At 44.6% G+C, this 20755-nt stretch overlaps 1 protein-coding gene across 4 annotated transcripts in view; it reads left to right on the top strand.

Moving 5' to 3' along the window:
• Positions 1–14626: 14626 nt before the first annotated feature.
• SFSWAP (splicing factor SWAP) overlaps positions 14627–20755 on the top strand; it is an 82706-nt gene continuing 76577 nt past the window's right edge. For 3 of the 4 annotated variants that reach the window (XM_088828094.1, XM_088828093.1, XM_055404401.2), the window contains exons 1-3: positions 14627–14979; positions 17513–17682; positions 18266–18397. In XM_088828094.1, the coding sequence (XP_088684220.1) occupies positions 14762–14979; positions 17513–17682; positions 18266–18397 (520 nt within the window). In that variant the 5' untranslated portion in view covers positions 14627–14761. The other variant, XM_088828095.1, reaches the window with a different exon arrangement.

Raw genomic sequence — 20755 nt, 5'->3', positions numbered from 1 at the left:
TACTTTTTTTTTGCCAAACCATAAGGTAAGCAGAATCTTAGCTCCCCAATCAGGGTGAAATCCATGTCCCATCCCACCCGCCGGCCCCCAGCAGTGGAAGGCAGATTTGTAACCACTGGACCAGCAGGAAGTCCCCAGATTTAAAAAAAAAAAAAAAAACCTCCGTGGATCAAACTTGACCCATTCCAGACTGAATACAGACCGTAGGCAGCAGGGAGAGCTTTTTGGTCCAAAACCCACCTATGTCTTCAGTTCAGTTCAGTTCATTTCAGTCGTTCAGTCATGTCAGACTCTCTGCGACCCCATGAACCGCAGCATGCCAGGCCTCCCTGTCCATCACCAACTCCTGGAGTCCACCCAAACCCATGTCCATTGAGTCGGTGATGCCATCCAACCATCTCATCCTCTCTCATCCCCTTCTCCTCCTGCCCTCAATCTTTCCCAGCATCACGGTCTTTTCCAATGGGTCAGCTCTTCCCATCAGGTGGCCAAAGTATTGGAGTTTCAGCTTCAACTACACTCCTTCCAGTGAACACCCAGGACTGATCTCCTTGAGGATGGACTGGTTGGATCTCCTTGCAGTCCAAGGGACTCTCAAGAGTCTTCTCCAATACCACAGTTCAAAAGCATCAATTCTTTGGCAATCAGCTTTCTTTATAGTCCATATATGGTCATATCCATACATGACCACTGGTAAAACCACAGCTTTGACTAGATAGACCTTTGTTGGAAAAGTAATGTCTCTGCTTTTTAATATGCTGTCTAGGTTGGTCATAACTTTCCTTCCAAGGAGTAAGCGTCTTTTAATCTCATGGTTGCAGTCACCATCTGCAGTGATTTTGGAGCCCAGAAAAATAAAGTCAGCCACTGTTTCCACTGTTTCCCCATCTATTTGCCATGAAGTGATGGGACCAGATGCCATGATCTTAGTTTTCTGAATGTTGAGCCGTCTACACCCCCTAAATTCTGCAAAGCTTCAGGTCCCCTAAACCCACCAATTTTCATTTACATGGGGATTCAGACTTGGAAGCCCAGTGGAGCCAGGACATTTGGGGACATTGCCCAGGGGATGCTCAGGTGGGTTTTCTCCTTTTGATAATCTCCTCCCCCACTCATTCAAAAGACCCTGATTGGGCTCCCAGGGCCATGGGCAGGGCTGTGAAAGGCCCAGACAGCTTTACTCAGCACCTTGACAGAGTGAATTCCCTGAGATTTAACTCTGGGAACACAACAGTACCCCAGGTACAGGAAACACTGTTCATTGCCATCATTTCTATGCTATTCACTCACCAGCCATCATTATATGCTAATCAGCCTCTCCAGCCTACTGGACACGAGGTACTGCTTGCCTCCACTTCTATGTCTGGGCCCAGCACTGAAGTCACACCTCTGGGCTTCCTAGATCAAAACTTCCAGGTTTAGCCCACACCCCACTACTCTTTACCACCTCAGAGTCTGCCAGGCTGGGTGCCCCGGCTGCCAGCCTCTTAGGCAGGAGGTAGATGGTTCCCACTGAACCCCCCTGACCCAGGCCCTGGGAATCAGAAGGCAGAGGCCAGCTCTCTGTGGATTGGGCTCAGATCACGGAGACTGTCTGTGCATGTGCTAGCCTCACAGGCCTTTACTGGGTGAACACCTCCCTAACAGATCCTCCTAATGGCAAAACTACACAGCCCTGGCAGTGCGGTGGCGACAAATCCACCTGCCAATGCAGGAGATGCAGGTTTGAATCCTGGGCAGGGAACTAAGCTCTCACTTCAAATCACACCCACTGCTGTCTCTCTGAGATCAGATGCATCATCCAGCAAGGAGGCCCACATGGGAGGAGATTTCTCTTCCTGGAGCCCCCGGAGGAGGCAGCCATGGTGGGGGTGAAACAGTCCCATTCCCTGAGGAAGCACATCCCTACAGGGCACATCCAAGGGGACAGTTAAGGGGCAGATGCTCAGGCTGTTCCAGGGATCTGAGAAGCACTGACCCCCTTAGGGTCCCTCTGCCAGAGCCCCTTCATTAAAGCATGATTTCAGTTCAGTTCAGTTCAGTTCAGTTCAGTCGCTCAGTCGTGTCCGACTCTCCGCGACCCCATGAATCACAGCACGCCAGGCCTCCCTGTCCATCACCAACTCCCGGAGTACACTCAAACTCATGTCCACAGAGTCGGTGATGCCATCCAGCCATCTCATTCTCCGTCGTCCCCTTCTCCTCCCGCCCCCAACCTTTCCCAGCATCAGAGTCTTTTCCAGTGAGTCAACTCGTCGCATGAGGTGGCCAAAGTATTGGAGTTTCAGCTTTAGCATCAGTCCCTCCAATGAACATCCAGGATTGATCTCCTTTAGAATGGACTGGTTGGATCTCCTTGCAGTATAAGGGACTCTCAAGAGTCTTCTCCAACACCACAGTTCAAAAATATCGATTCTTCGGCGATCAGCTTTCTTCACAGTCCAACTCTCACATCCATACATGACCACGGGAAAAACCATTGCCTTGACTAGACGGACCTTGGTCGGCAAAGTAATGTCTCTGCTTTTTAATATACTATCAAGGTTGGTCATAACTTTCCTTCCAAGGAGCAAGCGTCTTTTAATTTCATGGCTGCAATCAGCATCTGCAGTGATTTTGGAGCCCAAAAATACAAAGTCTGACACTGTTTCCACTGTTTTTCCATCTATTTCCCATGAAGTGATGGGACCAGATGCCATGATCTTTGTTTTCTGAATGTTGAGCTTCAAGCCAACCTTTTCACTCTCCTCTTTCACTTTCATCAAGAGGCTTTTGAGTTCCTCTTCACTTTCTGCCATAAGGGTAGTGTCATCTGCATATCTGAGGTTATTGATATTTCTCCCAGCAATCTTGATTCCAGCTTGTGCTTCTTCCAGCCCAGCGTTCCTCATGATGTACTCTGCATATAAGTTAAATAAGCAAGGTGACAATATACAACCTTGACGCACTCCTTTTCCTATTTGGAACCAGTCTGTTGTTCCATGACCGGTTCTAACTGTTGCTTCCTGACCTGCATACAGGTTTCTCAAGAGGCAGGTCAGGTGGTCTGGGATTCCCATCTCTTTCAGAATGTTCCACAGTTTATTGTGATCCACACAGTCAAAGGCTTTGGCATAGTCAATGAAGCAGAAATAGATGTTTTTCTGAAACTCTCTTGCTTTCTCCATGATCTGGCTGCCTCAAATCACATTTAAAAGCATGTAAATCAGAGATTGCAAAGTGGTGACCTGAAGGAGAGATGTTTTGTTTGGCCAGCTTCTTTCCACTTTAAAAAGCAGAGGAAGAGGTTCACATAAAACCCCACACTTTTCACCTGCTCGTCAGCAGCCCTGGGCTGAGGTCCTCTTCAGCACTGTGGCATCCTCATTGGCGTCATATGCCTGACACGTTTCATATTCCAGATGCAGAGGCCAAGACTGTTTGGAGACTGTTTTTTTAAATAAAAATTTTATTGGAATATAATTGCTTTACATTTCTGCTGCATAACAATGTGAATCCACTATATGTGTACATATATCCCCTCCCTCTTGGACCTCCCTTTCAAACCCTGCCATCCCACCCCTCTAGGTCATCACAAAGCACTGAGCTGAGCTCCCTGTGCAATACAGCAGCTTCCCACTAGCTGTCTTTTACACATGGTAGGGTATATATGGGAGAAGGCAATGGCAAGCCACTCCAGTACTATTGCCTAGAAAATCCCATGGATGAAGGAGCCTGGTAGGCTGCAGTCTGTGGGGTCGCTAAGGGTCGGACACGACTGAGCGACTTCACTTTCACTTTTCACTTTCCACTTTCACACATTGGAGAAGGAAATGGCAACCCACTCCGGTGTTCTTGCCTGGAGAATCCCAGGGACGGGGGAGCCTGGTGGGCTTCCGTCTATGGGGTCACACAGAGTCGGACACGACTGAAGTGACTTAGCAGCAGCAGCAGCAGAGTATATATGTCAATCCTAACCTCCCAATTCATCCCATCCTCCCATTCTTCCCCTGTCCACATGTCCATTCTCTATGTCTGTGTCTTATTTCTGTTTTGCAAATAGGTTCATCTGTACCTTTTTTCTAGATTTCACACATATGTGTTAATATATGATTATTTGTCTTTCTGTCTCTGACTTACTTCGCTCTGAACCATAGACTGTAGGTCTATCCACATCATTACAAATGACCCAGTTTTGTTCCTTGTTATGGCTGAGTAATATTCCGTTGTATATATGTACCTAATCTTCTTTATCACTTCATCTGTCAGTGGACACTTGGGGGACCCTTAAAGAACCAGGTTGTTTGGGGGGTTGTAAGAATTTTGAGGCTTAGGAAAGATTTAATACGGGATAGATCAGTGAGTGGATAGCTGATTTGCCGAGACCACCTGCTCGTTGTGGAAGGAAATCCACTAAGAATTGGTCTTAGTGTCTCAGGGGAAAAAAAACAAACATTTTCCCACTTTGCTTCTGCCACTGATTTGGAGCAGAGTCTTGAGTGAAAGACAGGATCATTCAAGAATGACCCTGCATGAGGGCAGTTGGGTGCCACCATTTTCATTCTTTCGGGGCTCTTTTGACAGATGGCAAAGAATGTAACTTGACAACAGCATACTAAATGTTCTCACACGTGCTTCACACATCACCAGTGAACCTGCACACACTTTATACACTATGCCATGCCATGCTCCACTGCGCTAAGTCGCTTCTGACTCTCTGCGACCCTGTGGACTGTAGCCTGCCAGGCTCCTCTGTCCATGAGATTCTCCAGGCAAGAATACTGGAGTGAATTGCCATGCCCTCCTCCAGGGGATCTTCCAGACCCAGGGATCAAACCCCATCTCCTGCAGCTCCCACATTGTAGGCAGATGCTTTACCAGTGAGCCACAGGGGAAGCCGGCTTGTACATTATACATGCCCCAAAATTAACCCCACCACCACCACCACCGTGAGGGGCTGAATGCTTCCTGCAGTGGTCCTGGGCTCAGAGTGCCATGGAGCAACTAAGCCCAAGGGCTACAACTACTGAGCCTGTGCTCTAGAGCCCATGTTCCACAACAAAACAAGCTTCCACAATGAGAAGCCTGAGCACCACAGCTAGAGAGTAGCCCCCAATCTCTGCAACCAGAGAGAAGCCTGTGTAGTCAGGGAGATCCAGCACAGTCAAAAATAAATAATTTTTTTTTTAAAAAAAGAAAACATGTCAGTATATCATAATATATGGAAAAGATCATGATTTTTATATGAGCAAAAGATTTTAATAGGCACTTCACCAAAGAATATATCTGAATGGCTAAGTACATGAAAGACACTCGATATTATTCATCACTAGGGAAAAGCAAACTAAAGCCATAATGAGGTACACACCCCCTAGAATAGCTGTGAAATCAAAATGATGGGCTATGGAAAATGATGCAGCTATTTGGAAAACAGTTTGGTAGTTCCCCAAAAGTTAAATACAGAGTTACACATGTCTTCATCTCCCATTGCTGCTGTAACAAATGCAGCAGCTTGAAACAATACAAATGTTTTGTATTGTTACACCTCTGGAGATCAGGAGTCTTAAAGAGGCTGAAACCCAGGTGCCAGCAGGGCTGGTTCCACCTGAAGTCTCCAGGGGAGACTCTATTTCTTGCCTTCTTCTCTTCTAGAGGCACCGGCAACACTTCTAATCTGCTCCCATGTTCAAGGCTGGCCCCCCTGACTCCCAATTCCCGCTTATAAGGACACTTGTGACCACACTGAGCCTAAGCAGATGATCCGGGATAATCTCCTATCTCAAGATCCTTAACTTAATCCCATCTGCAAAGCCTCTCTGGCCATACTAGGTCACATTCATAGTGAACATGTGGGTACTGACGCTGAGACACATCTAACAGAAAAGGTGAAATGGGTGTTCCAGATGACGGGGGTGGGGGCTGGGAGGCACAAGACAGCTCCAGGTCAACTACTGATGGATTTCACACAGGAAACAACTTCCCTTCTTCCTGACTCTCATAGAGTATCTCAAGCTCTGACCCCAAATTTATCACAGTGGCTCAAGTCAGATGAAACAGTCTGTGAATGATACCAAACAGTGAAACTGGAATACAACTTCAATGGATGAAATGACAGGTAACAATTTGGTCGAGGGTAAAATGGATATTCTCATTTTCTTTAAGGTTTTTAAAGTAAGATTTCTTTCAAAGGCTAATATGTGCATAACAGGAAACCAAAATACAAAGTCATTCATATCACAGGCAGTTGACCGTCTGATGTATCCTTCTAGGTGTCATTTGCGTATTTTCAAAACTAAGCATCCATTTTTATGCAATTAAGACCACACAGTTATGTATCACTCTGTTCCACACATCATGAATATTTACCATTTCAAAGTCCCAAAGCTATGAATATTCTGATAACCAAGAATATATCAACTCAATCTGGAAGGAATAAAAAAGTAATCCTGCCTTTCTTGGTGGGTGACAAAAATTTCAGAAAACACAAAAATGGCAACAGGCCTCTAGATAAAGATACTAGCAGAGTTATGACTAAAATACTACATCCCCTTAATGTTCAATTAAAAATGAAACATAAAGCAACAGAGTACAAAAAGAATAATGCCTCCAAGAGGATTCATTATCTGATCTAAATTATTAAAATGTTAGCGAAGAGGTATATTTCCATTGAATTACTGAACAATGAGTTCCGCAGCACAGCCAAGAGATGTGCACACATCCATAAAGTGAAGCTGTTCAGTCATGTCCAACTCTTTGCAACCCCATGGACTGTAGCCTACCAGGTTCCTCCATCCATGGGATTTTCCAGGCAAGAATACTGGAGTGGGTTGCCATTTGGTCATCATCAAAATATAAACATGAACACATCCACACACACCCCTCCCTTATACTTCCTTCTGCCATCTGCCGCTAACCTAATGAACAAGTCCTGACATACATTTCTCAGAGACGGTTTAAGAATTCCATGCCCAAGATGTTGTTTTGTTGTTTTTTTTTAATCAATTACAACAAAGATAGTTGGGCTTCCAGGTGGCTCCAGTGGTAAGGAACCTGCCTGCCATAAGAGAGACATGAGATGCAAGTTCAGTCCCTGGGCTGGGGAGATCCCCTGGAGGAGGGCATGGCAACCCACTCCAGTATTCTTGCCTGGAGAATCCCACAGACAGGGGAGCCTGGTGGGCGACAGTCCACAGGGTTGCAAATGGTCGGACACTCCTGAGGCAGCGTGGTACACATGCACAACAAAGACATTTACAAACTGATTAATTCACTGGCTCAACTCATCCTACACTGTCACCTCGGGACTTCTAAAAAGCCAAGATGTTGCAAAATAAAGAATGAACCTTGTCTGCAATAAACTAGGTACTTTACAAAAATGCACGTAAGACGTAAAACTGTCTTCTAGATATGGAGATATTTAGCCAAGAGCCCTTTCCCTCAGCGTTCCTCCAGCATTTCAACGATGTACCAGACTACACCGAACTCCAAGACACTCCCACGAGACACAGCCCTTTCTAAAAACCAACAAAAGGACATCTCTTGAGGGTTATTTTACTACTTCTACTTTTAATGCACTTTGGGCATTGAAAAGAAAAGGGGAAAGGGCTTCTCTGGTGGCTCAGACAGTAAAGAATCTGTCTGCAATACAGAAGACCAAAGTTTGAACCCTAGGTTGGGAAGATCCCCTGGAGAAGGGAATGGAACCCACTCCAGTATTCTTGCCTGGAGAATTCCACTGACAGAGGAACCTGGCAGGCTACAGTCCATGGGGTTGCAAAGAATCGGCAACAGGCCTCTAGATAAAGATATTGGCAAGAGTTATGATTACAATACATTTCCTTAATGTTCAACTTTGGGCATTAGCACCTGCTTATTCTTTAATGCACAGCAATATCAACTAAAATGCACAAACACAACAACAGTCAGACAATCAGAACTTGTCTAAAGACTGATGCATACTGAAAGCTTCTCTCTGCACTTCCCTCCCTGTCCCCTACTCCCACCCTCACCCCCAGTGAACGGTCAGCTTACCCTCCAAGACTCGTTTAACAAGGCCACTCCCCAAATACAACCATTCCTGTCAATTAACAGAAAACATACTTTAAAAATGTTACTTTAACTATCTACTTTCAAAATAGGCCACGTACTTTTACACATCTAGAAAGGCTAGATGTTTCAAATCAGGGTTTAAGTTTGTCCAGTATACATACACGTAGCAGCAATGAGTACACTGCACACAGAGGCTAGCTAGTCCAAACTGTCATCTAAATAGAACCACTCTAGCCAAGAATGACACCCCTTCTCATCTCCAGCAACCCAGTGGACAAATCTAACAAGCATCTGTAATGCTTAGGGGGGATTTTAACAATTTCACTTCCACCAGTCGTTTTCAGAATCTTTCCTATGAAGTTTAATATGAAGTGTACCCAATGTATTTATTTGCTATTTTTGTCATACACTGGCAACCTCTTTAACATCTAGGAAGACTAGATGTTGTAAACTTGGACATTTATCCCTTACCTACAGCAATGAGATCAAACTAGTCAATCCTAAAGGAAATCAACCCTTGGAAGGATGGATGCTGAAGCTGAAGCTCCAGTACTTTGGCTACCTGATGAGAAAAGCTGACTCACTGGAAAAGACCCTGATGCTGGGGAAGACTGAAGGCAGGAGAAGGGGACGACAGAGGATGAGACGGTTGGGCGGCACCAACTCAATGGACATGAGTTTGAGGAAGCTCCAGGAGATGGTGATGGACAGGGAAGCCTGGTGTTCTGCAGTCCATGGGGTTGCAAAGAGTTGGACACGACTGAGTGACTGAACAACAATCCTTATGAACACTATATACACAGGTATGTAAAACAAAATGCAGAGACACATAAGGGGCAATGGTTAATCTTGCTTCACTATAAACACACTAGTATAAATGCCCTGGTACTTTCTTTTTCCCTGAACCAGCACAAACAAAATAAAGTGTGCTGCTCAGAGACGTGGTTAAATCATTCCATTTCTAGAATTTTTTAAAAAGGATATAGCTACAAAATATATTATTTCATGACCTCTATTTTTAACATACTTTGCGCACTTCTAAACATCTAGAAAGACTAGATGTTTCAAATAAGAACTTAAGTTTATCCACTATATACACAGTAGTGTTGAATAAACTAGACACCGGTAACAATGGCTATATTCAAAAGTATCCTCTACAAAGGAAAATTCTAGTCTAGAATCTTTCATGTCTCCCAATTCCTCCTTTTCACCACCCAGCCAGCAGTGGGCGGTAAGTACAGGCACATGTCACTTAGATATGATTTACAATTTCACTTCCAAAGGTCCTTTTCAGAAGACAGCCTTTCAATGAATTTTTACACAAAGTGTACAAAATGTGTTAGTTTACTAACCCCATTTTTGTCATTTACTGGCAATCTCTTTAATATCTAGAAACTAGATATTATAAAATTGGGACCCATTTGTCCAGTATATATACATCAAAGTTAAACGAAATACATTTAACATAAATGCTAAATTGAAATGTTCTACACATCTTTTGCAGTCTTCCCTCCCACCTCCCTCAACCCAATGAAAAAGAACAGAGTATACTGTTCAGACAAGAGGTTTAACAATTCCATTTCCAGTAAGTGGTGGATCTGTGCCGTTCATAAATGAAGGTGACCACAGGCTCAGGTGTGACATGGCCAAGTCACACACCAAGGATCAAAGACCTATCCGTCCAGTGTTGACAGCAGGAATAGAGATCTCCCCTTACACATCTGAGCCAAGCAGCGGCCCAAGTAGGAGGGGAACAATCACAATAAAAATCAAATCCCATACCTGCCGGGTGGGTGGCCCACAAGCTGGAGAATAATACCAGAGAAGTTCTCCCACTGTTGTGAAGGCTCTGAACCCTAGGTCAGGCCTCCCAGGCTGGGGATCCGACAAAAGGACTGGGAATCCCGAGGGAATCTGACCTTGAAGGCCAGTGGGATTTGATTACAGGACTTCCATAGGACTGGGGGAAACAGAGACTCCAGCCTTGGAGGGCACAAACAAAATCTTGTGCACAGCAAGACCCAGAGGAAAGGAGCAGCCACTCCACAGGAGACTGAACCAAAACTACCTGCTAGTACTGGAGGGCTCCTGTGGAGGTGTGGGTCAGCAGGGCCTCACCACAGGGATGGGGGCACTGGGAGCAGCTGTCCTGGAAAGTCCCCATTGGCGAAAACCCTCTTGGAGGTCACCATTAACCCTATCATAGAGCCCTTAAACCAAGGGCCGGGTCACCTCAGGCCAAACAACTACCAGGGAGGGAGCACACCACCACCAATCAGCAGATAATCGGTTTAAAGCTTTAGTGAGCAAAATCCAGTTTTTCCCATCACCAGTCCCTTCCATCAGAAAGCCTACACCAGCCTCTTAGCCTCCTCCATCAGAGAGCAGACAGAACCAAGAAGGATCATAATCCCACAGTGGCTAAACAGTACAGAAAGTTAATCACGAGGAAAAAGTAGAAAGTTATGTCCCAGATAAAGGGACAAGATAAATCCCCAGAAAAAAAAAAAAAAAAACCTAAATGGAGAGAGGCAATCTTTCAGAAAAAGAATTCAGAATAATGATAGTGATGATCCAGGATCTTGGGTAAACAATGGAGAAAATGCAAGAAATGTTTACCACAGACCTACAAGAATTAAAGTAACAGAAATAAATACACTAGAAGGAATCAATAGCAAGTATGAACTTCCACTTACCGCGTCACTCTGCTTAAGCCCCCAAATTGTATGCAATTATTTTATATTGTTAGGTTAATCATGTTCCCATTATGGCTTGCAACCGTAATCATCTTTTGTCTGGCTATTGATACTCGGGGAGTTGTTGATGGACAGGGAGGCCTGCTGTGCTGCGATTCATGGGGTTGCAAAGAGTCGGACATGACTGAGCGACTGAACTGACTGACTGTGAAATTTGATAACCATCTTTTGCTACTGTGATTATGTTAACTATTACCTAATCATGTTATATCATGATTGGTCAACAGAAAAGTAATAGAATTCTATATCACCGAACTATCATAGTTTAACCTGTAATCACTTTTTAAAATCCAGATGCATATCAGAACCATCTTGGAATTTTTTGAAAAATACAAATGCCCAGGTATTGCTTTTTTTCTCCAAGGCTCCAGATATATTTCTAATGAGCAGCCATATTTTAAAACAACTGGACTATAGGAGGATTTTTTACTTTTACCTAGTTTGTTTCACTTTTTCTACTTCATATTCAGTGCTCCCACTTCATTTAGTTTGTTTTCCAATTTTTCTATCCCTTCTATGTTCTTTCTCAAGTTTTTATCAATTGTAGTAGAAAAGCTTTTGAATAAATATATATATAAATAGTATGTATAATATATATATCTTAGAAAACTTTTGAATTTTTGCCTAACTAAAAAATAAAGAGAACTCTTTACATTAAAAAAAAAATTTTAATAGTACTGGTGAAGACAGATAAAAAAATGAGATGTTTGTTTGCAGTCCAAGTTTTTGTTATTATTTTTTGCTAAGAAATGCGTCTCTTCCTGAGGTTCCAAAGCTTCTGAAAATAACAAAATGGAAGGGATGGGGAAGAAACTCACTTGTGAATGGTTAAATATATGGTATCTTTAAAAACAAGATTCCCTCACCAACACACACACTACTGTACTGGCACAACACTATATTTTTTTCCATCTTCAAACTAGGTTATTAAAATATCCAGTTGAAGGAGACAAGCCCGGGTCACACTGCAGACAAGATGCTTTCATGTTGAGAACATAACAGCAGAGGTGAGCTGGAAGGGCATTCCGACATTCAGTGTATAGCATGAGACGGCAACCCGGTAAGAAATATCCACTTACAAAATATTCCAACAGAACAGATTTATCTTTACATGTCTGTCTCCCCACCTTGATCAGGAGCCTTTCAAAGACAGGGATCATCAACTCTCTTATTTCCAGTGCTGAGCACATTCAGCCTGGCAAGACAGTTGCCTTGATGGGTAGGAGCACAGGCCCTGAGGGCATGCAGCCAGGGATGTGTGACCTTGGATGAGTTAACAAACATCTCCAGGTAAAGACTGAGATCACAGGACAACTTCAATCAAAGAATAGAATTCAACTGAGCAAACCTTAAAGATCTTACTGGTTTATTCAATGATTCATAAATCAGGCAGCATCCAAATTAACATAAAGAAGCACCAAAAAAGCTGTACAAAACAACTTTTATAGGGGACTTCCTTGGTGGTCCAGTGGCTAAGACTCCATGTTCCCAATGCAGGGGACCTGGGTTCAATCCCTCGTCAGGGAACTAGATCCCTGCATGCCACAATTTAAGACCCAGCACAGCCAAATATATATAAAACCTTTCATAGGTAGAAGGGAACAGGAACAAGAAGTCATACTAGCCCCAAAACAGGTTGGTTATTGCAAGATTACTCTCCTGGAGGAGGTGGCAGGGGTCTAAAAGCAAGTGACCTAACTAGTGCTAACTAGTGCTTATCAGGTGATTCCTGATTTGCTGATTTAAGATTCCATTTCTAGGAGAGCCAAAACCATAATTAAATCAGGTCTTAGTTTGATGACATAAGGCTTAGCATCATCAACCCCATTTGGGGACTTGTTTTGTTTCTCACCGGGCCTCATGAGGACCAAATGGGTCCTACATGTGCTTGGGAAGGCACCTATCTGCCCTCAACACCACTGATGCCCTTCCATCCAGTGTTACAAGAGGCTTGGTCTGCAGGCTGAGCATACAGGCTTCCTTGCCCACTGGCTTCACCTCCGTTCAACAAATGCTGTTTGGGTGCTGGAGGGCAGAGGCGGTGTATTTGTCTGCTTCTCTGTTTTGAATGGTATCTCCTGTTTTATCTGTATCTTCTTCCTGATTCTAGGTCTCGGCACAGCCCTTCCTTCACAACCAAAGCAGGTACCCCACCCCAGCTCTGAAGAAGCAACCAACTCCAGCCTCCATGGTAGTGGGGGTGCTGGTTCGTTGGGCTCAGGGTTACCCCACCTACCTGTTTTCAGCTCTTCCTAGACCTCTATTGGAGAAGGAAATGGCAATCCACTGCAGTATTCTTGCCTAAAGAATCCTGTGGACAGAGGAGCCTGGTGGGCTGCTGTCTATGGGGTCGCACAAAGTCGGACACGACTGAAGCGACTTAGCAGCAACATCAGTAGACCTTTATTACCAGCTCAGTGTATTAATTTCCCTCTGCAGAACCACCTTTGTTCTCTTAACTGAACCCGGGTTCTTAACCACTGGACCACCAGGGTGCTCCATTTTAGCCTAATTTTGACTGAAATTTAGGATTGGAATCACAAAGGTACTATTTGCACTTTTCTGTCTTGCTTCCTTTGCTCAAAATTGTTTCCGATTCATCTGGTTTCTTGCTTGTAACTGCAGCTCATTCAGTTTCATTGTATATTGCACTGTGTATATAACTACAATTTATTTTAGCATTCTGTTGTCAATGGACACTTGGGTTGATTCCAGTCTGGGGCCATTCAAGAAGGATGCTATAAACACTTGTGTCCAGGTCTCCTACAGCATTCCGGGTATCACATGAGGGTACCCATCATGGTATCCACAGACAAATGGAACTGCAGGGTACAGGTAAATACGTTGAACTTCATCAGAGTGACAGTCTCCAAAAGTAGTTGTACCAGTAAACTAAAGAAGAGTAAGAAACGAAACAAACCAAAGCAAAATCAGCCCGCATTCAATTGACAGGTCTCCACAAACGGAGTTCCCACCACTCTCCTCCCACACGGGTCCCCAGGACCACAAAATCCGTCAAGGCAAGAGGCTTCGCATCTTACTAAGATCTCTGACAATCGCTGAGGAAACCTTCTGATGGAGGCGAGACTAGGGTCATGACCCCCAGGACCGAGAAGAAACCAGGGCTTCAGAAAAGACACGAGACCTGCTCCCAAGGCACACCCTTGTCAACCTCCCGGGCCCCAGAATCCCTGGCCCAAAGCAGTCGATGCAACGACCCACGGCCCCCCTGCCTCACGACCCCACGGCCCCCAAGCACTCGACTCCACGGTCCCAGAGCACCCGAGGCCACGGCCCCCAAAGCGCCGACCCCATGGCCCCAGACAACTCCACAACCCACGCCCCAGAGTGACCGACTCCACGGTGCCTCGGCCTCAGCGCTCCCGACCCCAGAACACTCAACCCCACGACCGCATGGCCCCACGGCCCGCAAGCACCCGACCCGACGGGCCCTGGCCCCAGAGTGGACGGCCCAGGGCCCGGCTGACATAAAAGCCTCTCCCAGGAACCAAGAGCGCCCGCCCCACCAAGCCGCGTACGCAGCGCACGGAGCGCCCGCCCTCCTCCCGCCCAGGGCCGGGACGCGCCCGGGTGTAGGTAACGCACGATCCGAAGCCGCGCTTTCGCCACCGCTCTGGACTGCCGTTGCAGAAAATCCACTCCAAAAATGCGCTTTCCTCTGATAACGGAAGTTCCTAACGTGGCGGCACCTCCGAACGCGAAAAGCTAGAGTCAGATATTTTTTAGAGGCTCAAACAACGCGAGTGGATTATCTAACCGGTGGAATCTGCTCGCCGGAAGTAGGGCTGCACCTCGCCGGAAGTTGCGCTCCTCCATTTTATTGCCCGCAATGGCGGCAGTGTCTAGGTTGGGGCCGAGATGCGGCGCTCTTAACTGAGCGGGTAGGCCAAGCGGAGGCTTCAGGGACATCGGCCGCGGCGCAGAAGAAAACAAGCCTGGACGCCGAGGACGCTGTCATGTACGGCGCGAGCGGAGGCCGCACCAAAAGCGAGAGGAAAAGCGGCGCGAAGGAGGAGACCGGGCCCGGCGGTGCCGGCGGTGGGGGGAACCGAGTGGAGCTGCTGGTCTTCGGCTATGCCTGCAAGCTGTTCCGAGACGATGAGCGGGCCCTGGCCCAGGAACAGGGACAGCACCTCATCCCCTGGATGGGGGACCACAAGATCCTCATCGACAGGTCGGTTCCTCCCCCCACCCGCCGGTCCTCCCCTTCCCTCGCCCGCTTGATTTCGTCTGATGTTGACTTGATGGCCAGGACTGAAAGGGGTTTTCTGGAGTCATCGGGGATCTGGGGGACACCCCTCCCCTGTCCCCACATCCCCCTGGTTTTGGGGGGGAGGGGATGGTGAAACCTGTCCTAAGGCACTGGCTGGAGCTGCGTGCCGCGTCGGTCGCCGGAGGGATCGTCTCTGCTCCAGCAGCCCCTCACGACCCCTCACTCTTGTCGCTGGGTTGCAGTTGCCACTCCGGGCAGTGGAAGCTGCCCGGGCCCTGGGCCTCTCCTGACCGGCGCTCTGGGGCCCTCCGTGCTCCCGCAGCTCCGTGTGGTGGGAGGGCAGCCCGAAACGCCGCAAGCTGATGTCGCGATTAGAGACCTCTTGGACCCCAAGAGCTGGCTTTGAACCTCTCTTATCCCCAAGGCTCTCTGTGAAGCGCGCGTATTTTGCTGTCATGACATTTGATCCCCCACCTCATTCCTCCCCCTTCCTGTGTTAATCCGATGAGTTTCACAGATTCAGGCTGAAGTTGCCAATCAATTGAAGGCCAGTTGACTTTGACTTTTTGCAGACACTGGCCTTGCTCTTAGAGGTACTACTGTTCTTAGGGCTGGTTTCACTGTCTCTTAATACTGAAGGGTGGAGCTGAGACAGAGATGTTCTTTTCAAATCAAACATGCTTTTAGGTAGTCACTCTGGAGGGTATTTGGCCACTTTGAACAGAGGGGTCATGGGATTGAAATTTCTAAAGATGTTTGATTTGAAAAGGATGACCTTACATGATGTAGGTTGTTTGCTCCCCTCCCCTCCCATGTTTTCAGTCCCCTTTTCTCCTTGGGATTTTTGTTTGTGGGTTTGGTTTTTGCCAATTTGGCAACTCTGCTTCTGGGGCCCGGACTGAAAAGTAACCGTGACCAACCATTAAACTGTGGAATAGTCTCTCCGAGTGAAGGAAGCCCATCGTTTGAGACAATTAAAACTGGATTCTACAAAGCCCTGGAACCTGACTATAGGGATGACCTCTGAGCTGGCCAGAATGGACACATTAATGACCAAACGCCTTTTCCATCCCCGACGTTTCCACTTGGAGTTAGATCTAGACAAGAAGAACTCGTGGAGGGAGGGTCGCCAGCTCAGGTCTGGACCTGAGGGCCCCAGCACTCTGCTCAAGCATGCTGTACCTTTAAACTGTGGTTTCTATTGAATGATGCTGCCTGAGTTGTCAGGCGGCTTCCTTTTGCAAAGTGTTACTTGTGGTATTGTTAAAGTTTGATAAGCGAGGAAGTCTGAGCTTTTTATACAGTTTTCCATATCATTCTGTACATGATGTGAGTTAGGTCTTCCAAAACCAGTGGGGAGCAAACGCTACACATGTAGATGTGTAATATTTTAAGATAATGATCTACATTTGTAAGTTAAGGAGGTTTACAGCATAGTAAAAATAACTTTTAAATTTAATAATATGCAATAACTTGGCTACCCTGAAATATTTGGCCTTTTTTCCTGTAAATGTCTTTTTTTCCCTATGTTTTCTAGTCCTCATTACAAAAGTCAGCATTAAAATATTAAGCAGACTTTTGTCTCTCTACATCTGTTTTTGCAACCCTAAATCTGAGTGTTTTAAGTAAAATTCCCTAATTCACTCATTATCTGAGAGTTGCACTTTGACAGCATCTTCATTGAACTTTTTGTATTTAAAAACATAGCAGAAAGTGCTTCCTTAGTCTTCATCTGGCTAACATATCTATGGGTCCATGCAAGTGCACATGGCTGTGTGTTCATGTATGTATATCCTGGGGGCATAAAGTTTAGAAGCACATATTTTATGCTGCATCTTCTAATAGTTTTGCTCTGTTTCTAGTGAACCTCCTTAAACTGCACGTATATGTCACTGTTCCTATGTATGTGTGTCTCTCTATCACATAACCCAGCACTTATTTCCTCAGCCAAGTGGCTAGGGGGCGAGCCTAGCCAAGATTTTACCTCCAATGGACGCAAGTTTCTTTGGTGAAGATCTCTCCTGAGAGTTCGGGACTAGCAGAAAGAAGCGAGGAAATTTCGACCGTTTGGTTCTTACGGATAGGTATTTATGTATTCGGTTTGTGTGAATGTAAGCTATGATATTTGACTTTTCAGAAAAAAAAGTTTTTTCTTTTTTTTTTTTCTTTCTTACAAATGGCATTGAATGGTTAACCAAACCATAAAGGGTAAGAACTGCCACTGAAGTGGATACCATTTAAGCTATTAAAGGATTGTTTACCTTTAATTATAAGTTTTATCATATGTTAGAAAGGAATTTAGACTTTGTTAAGATAACTTGAGTTTAAAAGTAGGTGAGATATGACTAGCCAAATTAAATATAATGAGAATTTTTATGTTTGCTTTAATATTTTTATTTCTTTGTTTTAATTGGTAAGTATACATAGAAAACGTCACACACGAACCAACCCAAACGTTAATTTCTTCCCATTGACCAGCATGTTCATATTACAGATATGATGGGCGCGGTCACCTGCATGACCTTTCTGAGTACGATGCTGAGTATTCCACATGGAACAGAGATTACCAGCTCTCCGAAGAGGAGGCACGAATAGAGACCCTGTGTGATGAAGAGAGGTATTTAGCCTTGCATACGGACTTGCTTGAGGAGGAGGCAAGGCAAGGTACTGCTCAAGAAAAACTTACTTAAGCAACAAACTTTTTAAAAAATTTTTAAGTATTTAAAAGTTTACTCCCATTCATTTTTTTATACTCACTCTTTCTGATATTATCTTGACAGTACCCAGTGGATTGGAAAAACAGCAGTCTTTGCGTTCTGAGAGGACCTCAGGATAGTTTATATATAGAGCCACAGAGAATTTTCCCAGCTTTTGAGGGCAGACTGGGATTTGAAAAAACAAAAACCAAACTCTTTAACTGTTCTTCTTTAACAGTATCGTATAAATTAAAATTGATGTTCTTGTCTTTGCCATAACAATCTTTAATATAGTTCTTAATCCCCAAGTTTCTCAGCAGGAAGAAATTTTCCACAAAAGACGTGTAATCCGCTGTCTGTGGTAAACATGTACTGGCAAAAGTACATATTGATAGATGTGAAGTGTGAAATTTAAAAAAACATTTTTGCCTCGAAAAGAGGTTGGAAAAAGTGTGTTGTATGCTTAACTGATAGCCACAACTTTAGAAATATATAAAATGTTTCTCAGTAAATTTCTGCTTCTGTTAACATAATTCTCATTTTTGTTCAAGAGGAAGAATACAAGCGGTTGAGTGAAGCGCTGGCGGAGGACGGAAGCTATAATGCAGTGGGATTCACCTACGGCAGTGATTACTATGACCCATCGGAACCCACGGAGGAAGAGGAACCTTCCAAACAGAGAGGTGAGGTGAGGGGGCTGCCCGGGCAATGATGCCGGGCAAGCACTGCGTGTAACCATCGAGTCTTCAGGGCACGATTATGGGCACTAAACAGCCACAGTGTCACCGTGGGACAGGGAGGAAACATGATTGATGTTAGGGTGAAACAAAGCTGAGGAGTAGGAAAGGAATTGTTGCTGGAAGTGGGGAATAAATTCACAGTTCAGTTATCTTCCAAGGATCTGGTTGCCTTTTTCTTTCTTTCTTTTGGATTCATGGAGCAGGAAGTTACTCTGGATTCTGTGTTTCCGGACGGGCAGTGTATGTGTTGAAATCCACAGTAACTCATTCTCAGGGCATTGAAGGGACAGGCATTAACCACCCTCCTGCTAACCTGCTTCTTCATAGCCGCTCCAAGAGTGAAATAATGACAGGTGTCCTGGTTAGGCTCAATAGGCCCTAGGACATAGACTTACCACAGTATTTTAAAGGAAGTAATATTTACCTAGAAATAAAGATTCTAAATTTATGCATTTTTGGATTAACTCTGAATATTTTTTTAAATAAACGATAGTGCTACTAAAAAAAACTGGAGCTGTGCAATTCAGAAATAAACTCCACATTCACTTTGACAGGCCCTGAGAACACCTTTATTACAGCCCTGCATACTGGTCAGTCATGGATTATCAATAGTGATAACACACACTTGAAACATTAAGGTTGGATCACTTTATTCAGGATATTCTGTTTAAAGAGAAGAAGAACTTCAGAAACTTATTCAAATGTTTGGAGTAACGAACTGGAGTCACATAGAGAAACGGAATTCTGGAGCTAGCTGAACCTTTGATAAGGACTTACTTAATTGTTTTCTCCTCAAGTAACAAATCTTCCGGCAAGTATGAAGTAACTGTGGCAGTTACTATCAAATGCCATCTGCCCTGCACATTAAAATGCCTGTGCCCTGCAGCCACGCTAGGGTTCTCCCGGCTTCTTCGCCATGGGGCATGACAGCAAGATATGGAGGCCAGCTCATATAGACACTTGCCTCGTTGCCCTTGCTTTCATTCTGCTCATTACTTTATGGGCATAAGAATCACTGTTGCACAGCTTTGTTCTGCAAGCTTCTCAAGAGTTTTCCCAGATGTAATTTTAATCATATTGAGTTAAAGCCTAGTTAAGGTATTAAACACCTCCTTGCATTAACTTTTGAATCTGAGCAGACCTCAGGAGTTAGGGTGCGGCGGACATGTTCTTGCAGGTTTGAGAAGTATACACTCATTCCTTAATCTAGAGTAAGTCATCCGTCTTCGGATTCCAGACAGTTCCAGTTTTGTTATTGTCTCTGAGCCTTGTACATTATGTTTGCTTTAAATATGCAGTGTTTGATCAGAAGGAAGGAATGTACACTATCTCCATTTCACAATGGAAGAACTGAGATCCATAGAACCCAGATGGCTTTTGCAAGGTCAATCGACTATTTTGGGAAAATCTACAGTAATATTTTCTTAACATGTTAGATCGGGGATCAGCAAACTATGACTGAAGACCCAGCTGGCGCGTTTCTGTGAAGTTATTTTAGAACAGCCATGCTCATCTGTCCCTGTTTTGTCTGTGCGGCTTTTGCACTTCATTGACAAAGCGGAGTAGTTGAGACGGAGGCCACCTGGCCAAAGAGCCAGGAATATTTACTGTCTGGCTTTTTGCAGAAAGATGTCGCAAACGCCTGTTCTAGGTGTTGGGCACCTGTCTCAGTGTAATTGTTGGGCTACCTGATGTCAGATACGGTTAGATTATTGAAAACACTCCAGTATTCTTGCCTGGGAAATCCCATGGGCAGAGGAGCCTAGTGGGCTACAGTCCATGGGGTTGCAAAAGATTTGGACACAGCTTAACAGCTAAATAACAACAACATTGAATTTTAAGAACTTCAGTGTGGCTTAGTTTCTCTTCCAAGTTTTAGTGTATTTTCTCTTTAATGTAAATTCTCCATATTTAAAATCTTGTTTCTGTAACCATATTCTCAGAACTTTGCTTTGTGTGCTGATTAATTTTTTTAGTGGAAGTTGGGCCCCTGTAAAACTTACAGCTCAACTTTTAATTTACCCTAGTATAAATAAAATGCTACATATACAAATAACATGTATGCGTGCACAGACACACATACATACTTGTATGTGTACCTGTGCATACACACACTTTTTAAATAGAATACAGGTTGGTACCCAGTACCACTAACAACCAGATTGTCCTTTACTGCTGCATTATCTTACAGTTTAAAATTTTAATTTTTGTTTATTTTTCTGAGTCACCAACATGTCTCAATATTCCTTGATTTCCAAAAATGCCATACGGTTGACCGTTGAGCAACACAGGTGTGAACTG

Source organism: Moschus berezovskii, chromosome 19, assembly GCF_049115385.1.
Source record: "Moschus berezovskii isolate FMDL1 chromosome 19, NW_MosBer_1.0, whole genome shotgun sequence".
Lineage (NCBI taxonomy): Eukaryota > Metazoa > Chordata > Mammalia > Artiodactyla > Moschidae > Moschus > Moschus berezovskii.
The sequence above is the reverse complement of the archived record's forward strand: the minus strand, read 5'-3'. Positions and strand labels throughout refer to the sequence as shown.